The 15,822-nt window shown below is 43.3% G+C and overlaps 1 protein-coding gene across 1 annotated transcript in view; it reads left to right on the forward strand.

The window, feature by feature from the left end:
- Positions 1-9,201: 9,201 nt before the first annotated feature.
- SLC6A13 (solute carrier family 6 member 13) overlaps positions 9,202-15,822 on the forward strand; it is a 78,752-nt gene continuing 72,131 nt past the window's right edge. Inside the window, exon 1 of the mRNA XM_061638669.1 lies at positions 9,202-9,425. Within this exon, the coding sequence (XP_061494653.1) occupies positions 9,218-9,425 (208 nt within the window). The 5' untranslated portion in view covers positions 9,202-9,217. The remainder of the gene's footprint in view (positions 9,426-15,822) is intronic.

Consider the following 15,822-nt stretch of genomic DNA (forward strand, 5'->3'; position numbering starts at 1 on the left):
CTGAAAGAATCAGCTCACATTTCAAGCACATTGATGTGAAATACCACCCTTGAGAGACATGCACAAAAAAGGGCTTATTGAAATGGAGTATTGCCCAACAGGGGCGTGATTGCAGATATTCCCAGTAAGCCACTTCCCAGAGACCACTTCCAACATCTGTGAGAGAAAATGTATCTTGTGGACACATGTTGTTGAGAAGGGGTGTTGGGAGTAAAGCACCCACAGACACTTTAAGTGACCTGAACTGGCATCGGGGAGGGGGAGATAGACAGGTAATCTAGTCTTCCCTCTGCTGATTCCTCCTCTAAAGTGTTTGTTGTTTTTGCAGGCTTTGCCCCTCCCCTTCCTCCCTTCTCTTCTTGACTTTGTTCTCTGTCAGTTAGTAATGGCTCCCTAAGTGAAAGCTGCATGGCTGCTTCAGCATGTATAACTTTTCCTCTTTGTAGTAATAAACTTTGTTTCTTTATTCTTTTGACTATCAATCATAACAGACCAATCATTTCTATACTCTGTTGCTCTCGCTCTCTCCCTCCACTCTCTGTGTTTATATATATCTATATCTATCTCCAAAGTCTCTAACAGCAGGTTCCTGCTTGTCGATTATTATGGCAGTTATTAGTGTGGCAAGTGTGTGTGTGAGAGACAGACAGACATTCTGGTAACAGATATAAAATGTTAAATGTGTTTGATGCCCTGTACCTTTTGAGCTCATGATCTTCCTTAGGGGCAGTCTCTACACAACCAGTTCATATAATCTAGGGATGGGGAACCTGTGGCCCTCCAGATGTTGCTTGGCTTTAGCTTTAGCTTTCATCATCCTTGACTATTGGCCATCCTAGCTGGGGCTCATGGGAGCTGGAGTCCAACAACGTCTGGAGAACCACAGGTTCCCTATCCCTCATATAACAAAAAGATATTAACTATGTACAAACATTTTAGAATATTCTCAAAAATGTTGGACATTGTTCATATCGCCATTGCTAGCAGCCAGTGGCTTTACCCCCTCTTGTGGCTGCACAGATAGCCCTTCCATTATTTTTTCTCCCGTTCACTGCAGCAAGGCATGACCTTTGCTGCATTCCCCCCCAAAACAATTCTTAGATGGGCTCAACCAGTATGTGTGTGCACATCAGAGTCACAAGATGGCCCTGAGGACTTTTTTTGTGTGTGTGTGTGGGGGGGGATAGTTTCTCTATTTGCTTTCTCAACATCAGTTATTCCCTGTTAAAATATCCTTTATCAATGCGGTATGTAGTACAGTTTCCAAGGCTTGCAGCTGGGTGGGGAAGTTGAGACCAAACAGAAACAGGCCACTGACAGACATGGGCACAGACAATGAAGAGAGAGAGCGCTTATATGTTTGTGTGCATTTCTTTTACACAGATGGCAAAAGGAAGAGGGGGTAGGAAAGTTGTATGGGCAGCGGGACAGGACTCCTTTAGTTAAAGAACATCAGAAGTCTTGTGTGTAGTTTATTGTGCAGCCCTGGGGGGTGGGGGTGGAGGAAGGAATGTGGGCTGGGCAAAGTCTAGAATTACACCATTGCAGAATAGTTTTTTTTCTTCCATGCTTTAAATAGTCAGCACCTTTTCACTATTGCTTTCATGGTTCCCCAATCTGCTAGACCCCTGACAGCTCATTTCTTAAGGTAACAACGTAGTTTTGTACCTTCTCCTCTTCTGCATTTGGCTGTATTGTAATCATAAGGTGACAGGGGCTGTGTGTGTGTGTGTGTGTGTTTGTGTGTGTGTGTGTGTGTGTGCGCGCGCTGCTTAACCCCTCTCATTGGTAAAGATATCTTTGTGGATCCATCTCTTACTCTTTCTCTCTCCTCCCCCCCGTCCTCCCATTTAACACAGTTTATTGTTCCTTCTTGTTCTGCCTTTGTGTGCAGTGTCCAAAGCACTTTGGATTGAAGTACTCGTCCTATAAGAATTGGAATCTTGGGTTTCTTCACAAAGAGACTGGTGACTTGACAGAGAGAATGAATGAATCAAAGGATTTGGGTTTGACGGGGCAGCCGGGTGGTGGTGGAAATGGGTAACTGACCAATGGCTGATGCTGTTTACATGAATGATACTAATGCCATTCTCTTGGAGCAGTTCTCCATAGGGAGTGAGGGAGTGGATTCAAAAGAACCTTGGAGACGTATGGAAGTGCCACACGAAACAAGCTAGCTTACTGTTTGGCATATAGTGGGGCAGTTTCTTGGGTGGATGTGGACTGGACCACAACGCAACTATTAAAGATTCCTGCATTGGGAAGCGGGGAGAGGGGAAGAGAGGCAAATTATGCACTGCACATGATGGTGACAGGAACATCTTATGACTGGGAGAGCGTCTGTAACAGTTTTCAGAATAAACCACTTCAGGGGCTTCATGTCTGAAGTAACCAGAGATCCTGGAGTATGACCTCAACACTGATAAGATCAATTATTTTAAATTTCACATCAAGAAATTATGTGCAATAGATGGCACATCAGTAAGGTGACTTAATGGACAAGAGGTGAAGAACTCTGTACCTTTACAAATTATGTACAAGCATGGATTTAGCAGGTGGAATTTCCTTTCCTACCAACCCACTAAAGCAGTGTTCATCAACCTTGGGTTTCCTCTGTTGTTGGACTACAGCTGCCATCATCCCTGACCATTGGCTAAGGTTGGCTGGGAATGATGGTGGCTGGGATTTGTGGTCCAGTAACATCTGGAGACCTAACATTGACAAACACTGCATTATTAAATTTATGGGATACCTATCCTCTTTTGCAGTTGGTCACCCTGCTCTTAACTGGCTTAGTACTCCATCATATGTATGCAGTTTCTCTTCCCTATTGCAATAATACTATGCAAGCCCTTAAATAGGTGTATTTGCACCAGATCCTTCACTTATCAGCTCCGGCTCCAGTTATGTCTCCCACCTGATATCCACTGTGCATTGTGTGTTTCAATAAAAGGACAATAATGTCTGTCAGATCTGTGAGCAGAATAGAGCATCAAAAGATCCCCAGAATTAATATTTTTTTGGACAAAGGGAATTTTCTGGTCTGGGGGAGGGGACTTAATCACAAAGGAATGTCTGGTTAAATTTCAGAATCGTGAGTATTGCTGTTTTTGCTAGCCTCTAAAGATCTTAAGAACATAAGAACATAAGAAGAGCCTGTGGGATCAGGCCAGTGGCCCATCTAGTCCAGCATTCTGTTCTCACAGTGGCCAACCAGGTGCCCGGTTCTGATCTCCATCCCCTGTACCAGAGCTTGGAAGATTACTTTTAAAAAGTAATAAATTCCAGTTACAATTACATGGCCCAAAAAGTAGTAAATTCCAGTTACAATTACATGGCCCAAAAAGTAGTAATTACTGTTACAATTACAGTTGCTCTGAAAGTAACGGATTACTTTTTCTCAAAAATAATCACTACAATTACATTTCAGTTACTTTTTTTGGGAAAAATGTCTACAAGGTGCTGGCCTTGGCTGCTGCACATCTCAGTAGACTAAAACAAAATTAAAACTAAACACACACATACAGAGGTAGTAGAGTAATTCTTTTTATCCATACGATAGCAATGGTAGTCTCTCCGCTGGTAAGGGAGGTGGGGAGGGAGGCAGAGGCCACTACTCAGTTCTTTGCACGTCAAACCAAGTGCAACCCCCCCCCGCCACCAAGCATAATCTCTCTCACTTAACCACCTCTCTGACCCTGCCCTGCCTCCAATTAAGGGACACTCACCCAAGCAAACATTTTCCCCTGAGATGCAAAAAAGTTAAAATACTGTATATGCAGCACAGTAGCCAGAGAGGGTGATGGGGGTCACTTTGTGTGCCAAGTGTGCGCGCACGCACGCACGCACGCACGCACGCACGCACGCACGCACGCACGCACGCACGCACGCACGCACGCACGCACGCACGCACGCACGCACGCTGTCATCTTTCACCTCCACAGTTCTTTATCTCCATTCTGCTGCTGCTGCCTTCTCCTTGATCCATGTTCTTGCCATCCAGCTCCTTTTTCCCTCCACTCCATTCTTCACCACCACATCCATTTTTTTAAACAATTGTTTTCTCCACTCCACCCTGTCTCACTCTTCACCTCCCCCCTCGTTGCCTCCTACCCACCCACAGAGCATGAGGGAAGAGCGATGCTGCACAGAAGCCCAGTTTGAGGCACATGATTTTTATCCACAAATCAGAGGAGCAGAAGACTTCCCCTGCTTCTCCACTCAAGTAATGCCCCAAAGTAATGCTGGAAACATCACAATTACTCCACAAAAGCAATAAAATTACTCTTAGTTCTATTACAATCTAAATGTAAAGGAATTACCCACTCGTTCCTCAAAAAAGTAATGAATGACAAGTAATTCGTTCCAAGCTCTGCCCTGTACTGCTTCAGCCTTTCACAAAATAAGGACTTTATGCCAAATAAGCATGTACAAATGTGCATAATTTGTATAATACAATCTGATTGCAGAATGAGTTTTCCCTGTTGCCGGATTCTCCTTATTTTGAACATTGTATAATTCAGAACCAGGCACAAAGTCTGAATGTTTATGCCTGTCTTGCAGCTCCCATCCCTCTTTTACTACCACATTAAGTTGCCTTGAACATCCCTCTCCACATGCTGAGACGTCCCCACCACCTGCTAGGCAACTGATGGTTATGGGCTCCCTTCCTTGATCCTGCAGTCTAATGGGCCTACAGCATCTTTGGCTTAAGGAGAATGGCACACACTTGTCTGCCAGATCTTTGGGTTGCTTTAAGTCTAAACCTTGCATGATTAACAATCAAGAAACAATGCTAAGAATTCCTCAGACATGAATTCTGATGCTACAGAGCATATGTGATGCTCTCTGCCACTGGCCAGTTTCTTAGGGCTGGCCATGTTTCTTTCAAAACTATAATCATTTATTTTATTTACTGAAATATTTATAACTTGCACTTTAATAAAAAAATATCAAGGTATAGCACAGTGGGGAGGAGAGCCTGGCTGGAAGTCCAGAGTCTGTGAGTTCAAATCCCTGCGCGTTCCTCCTGGGTGTCAAGGGCCAGTTAAAGATCACCTCCACAGTGAGTGGCTCACGGGTTACGTGCCCTGACACCTGTGCAGCCGTGGTCAAGCTGCATAGTCCCAAGGAGCCCAGTTGCCCCCCAGCTGGCAGTTGGAGACAAGGAAGGGGCTGGCTAGTGCAGCTGTGGCAAGCTGAGCAGGCCCTAGCCAGTTGGGGAGGACTAGCCTCAGAGGAAGGCAATGGTAAACCCCCTCTGAATACCGCTTACCATGAAAACTCTATTCATAGGGTCGCCTTAAGTTGAGATTGACTTGAAGGCAGTCCATTTCCATGCAGCATACACAATTATAATAAAATCAGTAAAAGCATCCATAAAACATAATTAAAAGCATAAATAAATACAGTAACTTTATACTGGTTAAAAAGAGAAGATTCAAATGGCAAAGGCCTGTCTAAATAATATCATTTTGTGAAGATGTTGCAGGGACAGTTCCTGCCAAACCTCTACAGGCGGGGAATTCCACAGAGCAGAGCCTGCCCCACTAAAGGTTTGGTCCCTAGTGAAGGCTAGCCAAACCACAGCAGCATGGGGAACAAGCAGCACTGTGGAAGTGCCACAGCAGATCTCAGTGATCAAGGTGAAACATAAGGGATCAGACAGTCCTTGAGGTACTTTAGGCCAAGTTGTTTAGGGCTTTGTGAATTAACACAAGAACGTTGAACCAAGCCTGGTAGTAAATTGGCAACAAGTGCACCTCTCTTAGCAGCAAAGTAACATGTTGCAAGTAATCTACACCAGTGAACGGTTTGGCCAGTGCATTCTGCACTAGTTGCAGCTTCCAAACAAGATACAAGGGCAGCCCCACATAAAATAACATTACAGTAATCAAATCTTTAAGGTTACCAATGCATGGACCACTGTGGTCATGTTGTTGTGGTCCAGGTGGTCATAAGTTGCATACCAGCCAAAGATGAGAGAAAGCACTCAAAGCCACACAAGTCACGTGGGCCTCTATTGGCAAAGATGTGGATCAAGGAGTACCCCCAGACTACATATCTGTGTACAGAGTGCAGCTCACCCAGAACAGTCAATTCACCTATCTCCCTGATATGAGAACCACCCACCATCCATCTTTCCAGGATTTAGTCTCAGTTTATTGACCCTCATCTAGTCCACCACTGCCTCCAGGCACCAGTCCAGGGTTTGCACAGCCTCTCCTTACTGAGATGTAATGGAGAAATAGAGTTGGATATCATCTCTACAAGCAATGGGCAGGATGGTATCTTTATAATGCAATCCAGTGCCTGTCTACTGAGAAGGAAGTCTCAATGAGAGAGCATTGCAAGGAGAGCAAGGTGTGGTTGGCTACTTGGCCATGGAATTCACTAGGTGACCTTGGACAAATCATTGTGTCCCAAGCTACCCTACCTCACATGATTGTTATGAGGATAAAATAGGAAGGGGAAGAACTATGTATACCATCTTGAAATACAGGATATAAATGTAGCAGCAAACAAAATACTCCCTAGATAAGTGGACAACAAGCATTTGATGCCAAAGTTAACCTTTTTTTAAAGTCCCATTGCTTTCAACAGGAGAATTATGCATGTGCTTGAAATAAAGCATGAAATAAATGGGACTTTAAAAGGCTTAATTCTGGATTGTGCTCTTTGATATCATTTAAGCTTGATATACCATGCGTAGGTGACTGTTGGGCAACATATCCTGATTAAATGCCTGTGGCGAGATGAAAATAGGTAGTAGTGCCTTTTCACCCTGGATTCTGTGACAATGGCCTGGTTCACATATGCTACTAAGGCAAACTATAGCTTAACAGAAATGCATGGGCTCTGGGAGAGGAGATTACAACTGCTTCACTCCTTCTCAGCTGTTTTGCTGCTGCACTGAACTAAACCATAGTTTGGCTTAGCATGTTGGTGGACCCTGGCTCATGTTACACTAAACCAAACACCACCCCCAACAACGTTACCTGGATTACTCTGTTTAAAAGGATTTGGAAATTAAATATATTAACTCCCACTTGTAGCCAGCTCTGCCAAAGTCTGTGGCCATATTTCTTATGAATTATATGCACCCCGGAGGTGTTTATTTATTTGAGCATTTATATACCGCCCTACTAGCATAATTGCACAACTCAAGGTGGCTTACAAAAAGTACAAAACAGTGACACAAGACATGGGGCAGGAATTAAAAGTCAAATACATTGTCTGCCTCCTCAAGTTAGGGCAGTGGTGCCTGATTGCTGTGGCTACCCTGAAGTAACACGGGTATAGTGGGGAATCCAAAAGTGGGGGTACATATTTCATTAACATTTTCTCACACACCCCAAAAAGCAAATCTCCAAATTTGATGGTGTTGTCTTTTTATGCTGCTGCTGCTTCTGTACACCCCTTCACAAATGAGTGCAAAACTGTTTGCAAGGGGTTGGGTTCCAGGTGGGAAGAGGGGACACGCTATGGTTAGGCTGGTTCTTCCTCATCACAAACTAGTTGAGCTTCATTGGCTAGTTGGGACACAATATGGATGGGGAGGTACATTCCCCCAATTGTGCCTCAGTTAGTCTTGTGTAACTACACACCATTGGAGCTAGAGTGGAGTGGGGCAGAAGTCTTTGTTGCACCGCACTGGGGGACAACAAAACCACTAGTGGAGAAGAATGGTAAAACTGGGAGAATCAGCCCCATACCCTAGGCCCGACATTGGGGAACCTTCGGCCTTCCAGATGTTGCTGAATTGCAACTCCCATCAATGCCGGCCAGCATGTCCAATGGCCAGGGATGATGTGAGCTGCAGTTCAGCAACATCTGGAGGGCTAAAGATTCACCACACACACCCTAGTCAATGGGGATGCATTCCCTTTTGTCACTCTGTGGGGATAACAGCTGTGAACGGGCACTAATTCATTTACCACAGGTTGTCGCCAACTGTATTGCAATGAACAATTGTCAACTGGACTGCAAACAATGTTTTTATTGTGCACATTGACAAAGGCCATAGTACTACTAACACATTTATTATTCAAACAAACTTGAGTGGTGTTTGATGAAGGTCTGGTCTTCAACTGGGGGGCTGTGACCTAAAATTTGGTCATTTCCTGACTCAAGGTGGGTCATGCCAATAGTATCACCACCATTTTCTTGGGGTGATGTTGACTTAAGGAGAAAAAAAGATGAGAGGATAGAGCAAATGCCCATGAGAGAACAAAGGACAGAAATTTGGGATTTAATGGTGGGTGAACCTCAGAAGATGCTAGAAGAAATAATTTTCAAAAGCATCTGTAAGGTTCACCTATGTCTGGTCAGAAGACTGGTGTTGCCTTCCTGTTAAAGGTGGGTCTCAGCACTGAAAAGATCAGTCTATGGCTGAAAAGCAAGGGTGGGGAACCTGTGGCCCTGATGATGATGATAAACTCCAATGTCCATATGCCCTAGCCAGCATTGTCAATTGTTAGGGAAGATGGGATTTCTAGTCTAGTAGCATCTGGGGACCACAGGGTTCCCCCTCCCTAAGTTAAGTAGTGGGGACATCCAGAGGAAGACCCCTGAAGGGTATCATAATGCACCAGCTGATGTGATGGTGGCCAGTCATTCAGGTGTCCTCAACCCAAGCTGTAAATGATATTGCATTGATGCTTCATTGCAAATATTTATATGAACTTGAGGGTACTATAGGACTGCCCCTGTAGGTTTGGGGAGGACATGATGGGCCAGTAACGGGAACACACATGGTCCAAAATATGTTTAAACCTAGCACTTCTGGGCTCACTTATGTAAAAGTAAACAGGATTGCAATATTTTCACTGAATTGTTTTCACAAGTGAAATAAGTTAAAAGGAAAAGGGGGGAAGTAAATAAACAAAATACCTAGTGATGTACAAAACATCAGTGACTGCTTGCTGAAAGGATACTCTGTGAGGAACCAGAACATTTTGAAATGAATCTCCTAAAAAATTAAGCTGACACTGTTCTTCTAATCCAAAGTAAATACCTCCTGCCTCAGTAAAGTCTATGGGTACATCTTGTGCACAAGGAATGTCAACATCTCCAGCTGTTGTAAGCAAGGAGACTGTGGTGTGAACTTTTGAGCGTGTCCCTGAGTTTGTATCTCACTTCTATTCCAGCTTGGATTTGATTGCTGTAAGCATAACAGTGGAGGGGGACCAGGCGGCATTGATCTTTTGAAGGTGGAATGGATTACAGAGTCCCTGGGGCAGTGATCAATGGAGAAATACCTGCACAAGCCTCTGGGGAAAAGAAGAAAATAGAAGCTGTGAATCAAACATTAGACCGAGACCACTGGAACAACAAACTGGAATATGTGCTTTCTGTGGCAGGGGAAATCATTGGCTTGGGGAATGTCTGGCGGTTCCCTTATCTCTGTTACAGGAATGGTGGCGGTAAGTGTAGCTCTTGCCTAGCAAATTGACACTGGCCTGCTCAACTTCTTAGCTATGTGACTTTCCACTCTGCACATTGCAATGGTATCCCATGGGGGAAAATGTGAATGCCAGGAGAACTATACCAAGTATTCCAGCATGCAAAGTATTTTGCAATGTTTGTGCCATTTATCCTTACAACAACCCTAAGAGGTAGGCGAAGGAGTGAGCGGGCAAGAAAGAGGAATTTGCACAAAAGCACCCAAGTGTTTCCCATCCGTTATTTCACACTGACCCCAGTATGGGGGTGGGGGAGACTTAAGATGCAGCCAGTTTCTCCTGAAAACTATGTGAGGAAGTGGCATGTACTGTGAGCTGAGTGTTGAAGCAATGGTGCTGAGGTTCTTCTTGGTGAGTTTTTCCTTCCCATACCATTTCTCTCGTCTTAAGGCCGCTTAGAAGCAGCTATTAGCCCTCCATGGAATATAAGTATAATAAATAAATAAATAATAAATACAGCAGGGGGAATATACATAAAGTCACCTGGATTGTATATATATTTTTCCCCATTTGAGGAGCAAGAGACATCTAATTTGTAGGTTGATAAAAGGGTTCAGTCACCTCCACTGCTTTTGATATGTTAAAACCTGTGTGTCTTCCATGCACAGCTGCTTAAAGAACATAAGAACAGCCCTGCTGGATCAGACCAAATGCTCATTTAGTTCAGCATCAGGTTCCCACAATGGCCAACCCGATGCCGCTGGGAAGCCTGCAAGCAGGACCTGAGCGCAACAGCATTCTCCCCACTTGTGTTCCCCAGCAATTGGTATTCGGAGGCAGACCTCCTCTGATACTTGGGGTAATGTATAGCCTTTATGGTTAGTAGCCATTGATAGATTTGGCCTCCATGAATTTGTCTAATTCCCTCTTAAATCTGTCCAAGTTGATGGTCATCACTACATCTTATGGAAGTGAATTCCACAGTTTAGCTGTGCACGGTGTGAACAAGTACTTCTTTTGATTTGTCCTGAATCTTGCCACAATTGAGCTTCATTGGATGATTATGGGCTTTGGTATTAAGTAAGAAAAACCCCTCTGTAAACCAGTGGTTCCCAAACATTTTTCCCCACGGACCACTTGAAAATTGGCAATGGTCTTGGTGGACCACTTAATGATTTTTCTGCCTGTTTTAGCAATTGTGATGCACTGTACTAGATGCTGTATGATTTTTAATTGTATTTTTATTGCTTCCTTTATTTCTTATATTGTATCTTATTGTACTGCAATTTGTATTCCATAGAATTTAAATTGTAATACCATAAAATACAAGAAATAAAAGAAGCTATTATTATTATTATTATTATTATATTCCACCTTTCCTCCCAATAGGAGCCCAGGGCGGCAAGCAAAAGTGCTAAATACACTGTAAAACATCAGAAAAAAGACTTTAAATTACAACAAAGCATCCTTAAAAACATATTAAAACAAAATATGTTTAAAAACATGTTTTTTTAAAAAAGAAAAGCTTTAAAAACATACTTTTTTTTAAAAAAAGGTTTAAAAACATATTAAAAAGCAGTTCCAACACAAAGACTGAAATAAGGTCTCAGCTTAAAAGGCTTGTTGAAAGAGGAAAGTCTTCATTAGGTGCAGAAAAGATAACAGAGATGGCGCCTGTCTAATATTGAAGGGGAGGGAATTCCGAAGGGTAGGTGCCACTGCACTAAAGGCCACTTTCTATGTTGTACGGAACGGACCTCCTGATAAGATGGTATCTGTAGGAGGCCCTCACCTGCAGAACGTAGTAATCGACTTGATATATAAGGGGTAAGATGGTCTTTCAGGTACCCTGGTCCCAAGCTGTATAGAACTTTGTACACCAAAACTAGAACCTTGAACTTGGTCCGGTAGCTAATAGGTAGCCAGTGCAATTCTTTCAGCAGTGGGGTGACATGTTGGCAATACCCTGCCCCAGTGAGCAGTCTTGCTGGCGCATTTTGCGCCAGTTGTAGCTTCCGGACCAACCTCAAGGACAGCCCCACATAGAATGCATTACAATAATCCAGCTTGGAGGTTACCAGTGCATGGACAACAGTGGTCAGACGATTCCAGTCCAGAAACAGCCCCAGCTGTCTTATCAGCTGAAGCTGGTAAAAGACACTGCTAGCCACTGAAGTCACCTGGGCCTCTAGTGACAAAGATGGATCCAGGAGCACAACTGTCAGGGGCCTGAAAGGCAGTCATGGAATGCTATTCTCTGAAAACAATCCTGGAGACAGGATTGGAACCATTGTAAAACAGTGCATTCGATACCCACCTCACTAAGTCGGCTCAGAAGGATACCATGATCAATGGTATCAAAAGCCACCGATAGATAAAGTAAGAATAATAGGGTCGCACTTCCCCTGTCCTTCTCCTGATCAAGGTCATCCATCAGGGCAAGCAAGCCTGATTCAGTCCAAGTTCTAATATTTATAACTTCAAGGGTCATGTTACTATACAAGATGTTTCTCATTTCAGGATTACTTCTGTAATCATAGGGTGATTGTGATAATGAAAAATCCACCCTCAGTCAGGGAAAGTCTTGAGTGAGCAGACTTTTGTGGGCTCTTCCAGATGAGCCTTTTGTTGTGTACTCACCCTGCCTTATTCACTCAATTTTTTGGAGGGTCCTATTCTTAAATTACTCCTTCAAACAATCATTTTTTAAATTGAGATTGTCATTGCCTATCATGTCACAGATTAAAAATACAATTTCCCCCCCAAACTCCAAGGGTGGTGGTGCCCCAATTGCCCCCCCCACTACATGCCTGGCTTGTCCCCTCTGCTTTGCCCACTGGCTTGCAGAACCTAGGGGGTGCTGGTCAGCCACCTCTGGTCTGTTGTTGTTGTTGTTAAATGCCAAATCTGCCCAGAATAACATTAATCAACCCCAATTTGACTGTGGATGAGGGGGCCAACCTGGTGTGTATAACTGACCTGGGCAAATAAGGTGGGTGGCCCTTTGCTAACCCAGAAGTATCTGGGTACTCAATGCAACACCATTCCAGGTCGGAAGGGTGAGGTGGGGGTTCCCTATCCATTTTTTTATCCATGAAAAATTCCATCTCCCGCACCAGGAGACCTCTCTGTGCTGTATTTGAGGGATTGTTTGTGGTGTTGGGTCAGAGAAGCGGAATGGGTAGCTTAGTAAACTGTCCACCCCTGTACTACAACTTCCATAACTAAGCTGGTAGAGGTAGTCTCCGATGTGGTGTTGGGGGACTTCAGTGACTATGCTGAGGCTGCCTTAAATGGGCCAACTCAGAACTTCATGGCCTCCATGACAATCATGGGGTTGACACAATATGTCTCTAGCCTGACACATGTGGCTGGGCATACCCTTAATCTAGTATTTGCCACAGAGTGGTTTGGTAATCCTCCATTGATTGGGGGTCTTGTTGTGAGTCTGTTGGATCACTCTCTGGTGAGGTTTGGGTTGAATGCATCTACTCCACTTTACAGGTGTTGGGGACTCATTGAGATAGTCCGCCCAAGGAGACTTAAAAACATGAGAGCTTTCTGGAATCTGATGGATCTCTGTATGCTCTGGGGGATTATTCAGCTGACATGGCTGGTGCTCCTGTTGAGGCTCTCATCACACTGTAGAATGGTGAGATGTGGAGAGGCATTGACACAATCATGTCTGAGTGCCTTTGCCATTGCTGTGGAGCACATAGGCTGCTTTGGCACTCTAGTGACCTGTGTGTGATGAAACAGGAAGGTTGTCAGCTAGAGTGGTGTAAATCCCATTCTGAACCTGATCAAACATGGGTGAGGTTGCACCTACCTGTCAGTGGTGGCAGTGGCAAAGAAAGTTTATTTAACCACCACCATTGCTTCTACAAGTAGCCATTTGGCAGACCTTTTTCAAATGGTAAATAGGCTTTTGTCATCTGGCCAAGTGTGTTGCTCTGTCACTGCTGTAACAAATCTGCAAAGCACTGTAGGGACAAAATCATTCAGATTCAGACACCAGCATGCTGTCTGTTCCATCATTACTGGATCAGTTTTCATTATTGTGGTGTGAGGATGTGGACAAGATGCTTGAAGAAGTGTGGATGACTACTTTTCTCATTGACTCCAGCCCATCTTGGTTGTTTAGAGTTAGTAGTAGGGGATTGTCTGGCTGGGTCTAGTGAGTGATCAATGCTTCAATAGAGGAGGGAAGGCACCATCTGCCTTGAAGGAGGCAGTGGTGTATCCTTTCCTTAAGAGGATCTCCCTGGACCCAGAAGCATTACACAACTATTGCCCAGTAGCAAATGATGCTTGAGAGGGTGGTATCAGTCCAGTTTCAGGCACATTTGGAGGAAACCCATTATCTGGATACATTTCAGTCTGGCTTCAGGCCTGGTTATGGCACTGAAACTGATTTGGTCACCCTGGTTGATGATATCTGTCAGGAGACTAAATAATAATAATAATAATAATAAGTTATTTTTGTTGTCTGCCTCTCACCTAGAATGTGGGTCCTGAGGCAGATTACAAAGATTTAAAGTTGCAAAGCATACATAAAAACCGTATAGAAATTTAAAAATACACAAACATATAAAGAAACCATATTTAAACAAATCTATAAAATCCTTTAAAACTTCAAAACATAGGGATGGAAATTTAGCCAGATGTGGGGACAGAGGAGTGGGGATTAAGGCTTTGTGGAGGGTTAACTTCTTGTTCATGTTCCATTTTCTAACTAAAAATAACCCCTCTCTAAAAACTGCAGCAAACAGCAGTTTCAGGGCAAATCATAGCACGGCAAGTGATTTTTGATGGGGAGAAAGTTTACCTCCCACTCCCCATATGCCATGGATCTGCTCCAGATCAGCCCCCCTCCCCATGGTAAAAGAGTGGCTGGTTGAAAGCACACTTCTAAATGCACATACTCAATGTAACATACAGTTTGGTCCTTAGTTTGAGCAGCAGAGCTACATTAAGTGCAGTCAAATCATTCCTTATACACTATTATGGATAGTTCAAATTTTCTTTTTCTAAAACCAACATTGATTGATTTGTTCTTTATTTTAAGGTGTTTTGTTCCTGAATGTCCTGCATTGTAAGCTCCAGCACAGGAGTGTGATATGGTAATAGAGAACCACTGCATAGAGTGAAAGGGCATAATGGTGCCACTCGGGCAAATCTACGAAATGTGGCATTAATTCATTACTGTGGAAATAGCACATTTTAAATGCATCATTTGTCTCCTGCCCCCTTAAATGTACATACAGCAAGTTAGATAACCTGAACGTGATAGGGAAGAGAGGGAGAAAAATCCCTCAGTTTCAAAAAATGCACTTGGAAAGGCTTTCTGTGTTTAGATTTTGCACACTGTGAAAATAGATATTTATTAGGGCAATAATAATAATTAGCATTGGATGGCGTACCAAGTATTTCACACACCCTTGCCAATGGAGAATAACCCTTCATGCATCTGATGAAGTGGACGCTTGTCCATGAAAGCTTATGCCATAATAAATTAGTTAGTCTCTGAGCTGCTATAAAGCTGCTACTGGACTCTAATTGTAAAAACAACAATCTCACTAATCTCTACAAGAGCCCTGAAAGCCAGGCCAGCTATATTGGAGGATTGAGAGCCTGGCTACATGTTATGGCTGTAGCAGGATCCCAAAAGTCTTCCCTTCACAACCACTCCAAAAAGCAAGCAAGGTAGGAATGACTTTGAAGAAGGGATCGAAGGGTCTGTCAATTTTGGTTCTCTATGTTTATCATTTTTCTAATCTTAAATTCAATTCTGCAGCAATTTGTGAATTTCTTTTTAAAAAATCCTCATAAAAATTCTTCAGCATTTTACTGCAAATTTCTCCTAATAAAACATTTTTGTATGCAGTTTTAATAAACTCATTTTGTCAAGCAATTTCTCCTAGTGTAATGCATTTTTGTATGTTACTTTCCATAATATATTCATTTTTATGCATACTTTCCCATAATATATGCATTTTTGTAAACTTTTTTTGCATATTCTTTTGAAAAGTGAGAATTTGATAGATTTGGCTCAAAATGCAAACTAAATTGAATTTCTCCCCCATCTCTACTTTGAAGCATTGGCTCACCTCTCACCTTTCTCTCGTCCTCCCAAGAAAGGGAGGGAACCCCACCTAGGGCTGGTTCACATGGCAATTTGATGGGGGATTGGTGCAAGTTGCATCCCCATTTAATTCACAGGGTTTACATGACGTTGCAGGCAAAAGGAAGGTGTGTTGCTGCTTTAAATCCAAATTGGACCAATCTGCAGAAAATGCGAAAAGTGAACAGAAAACCGTCTCCACTTCACTGTGCTCCTCCCATGTAGGCGCTTTGCTCTGATGTTTTTTGCTGGGGTGTGTGTGGATTGTCACTTTCAGATACTCCCCTTTCTCCA

The sequence above is a fragment of the Rhineura floridana genome, chromosome 8, assembly GCF_030035675.1.
Source record: "Rhineura floridana isolate rRhiFlo1 chromosome 8, rRhiFlo1.hap2, whole genome shotgun sequence".
Taxonomy (NCBI): Eukaryota; Metazoa; Chordata; class Lepidosauria; order Squamata; family Rhineuridae; genus Rhineura; species Rhineura floridana.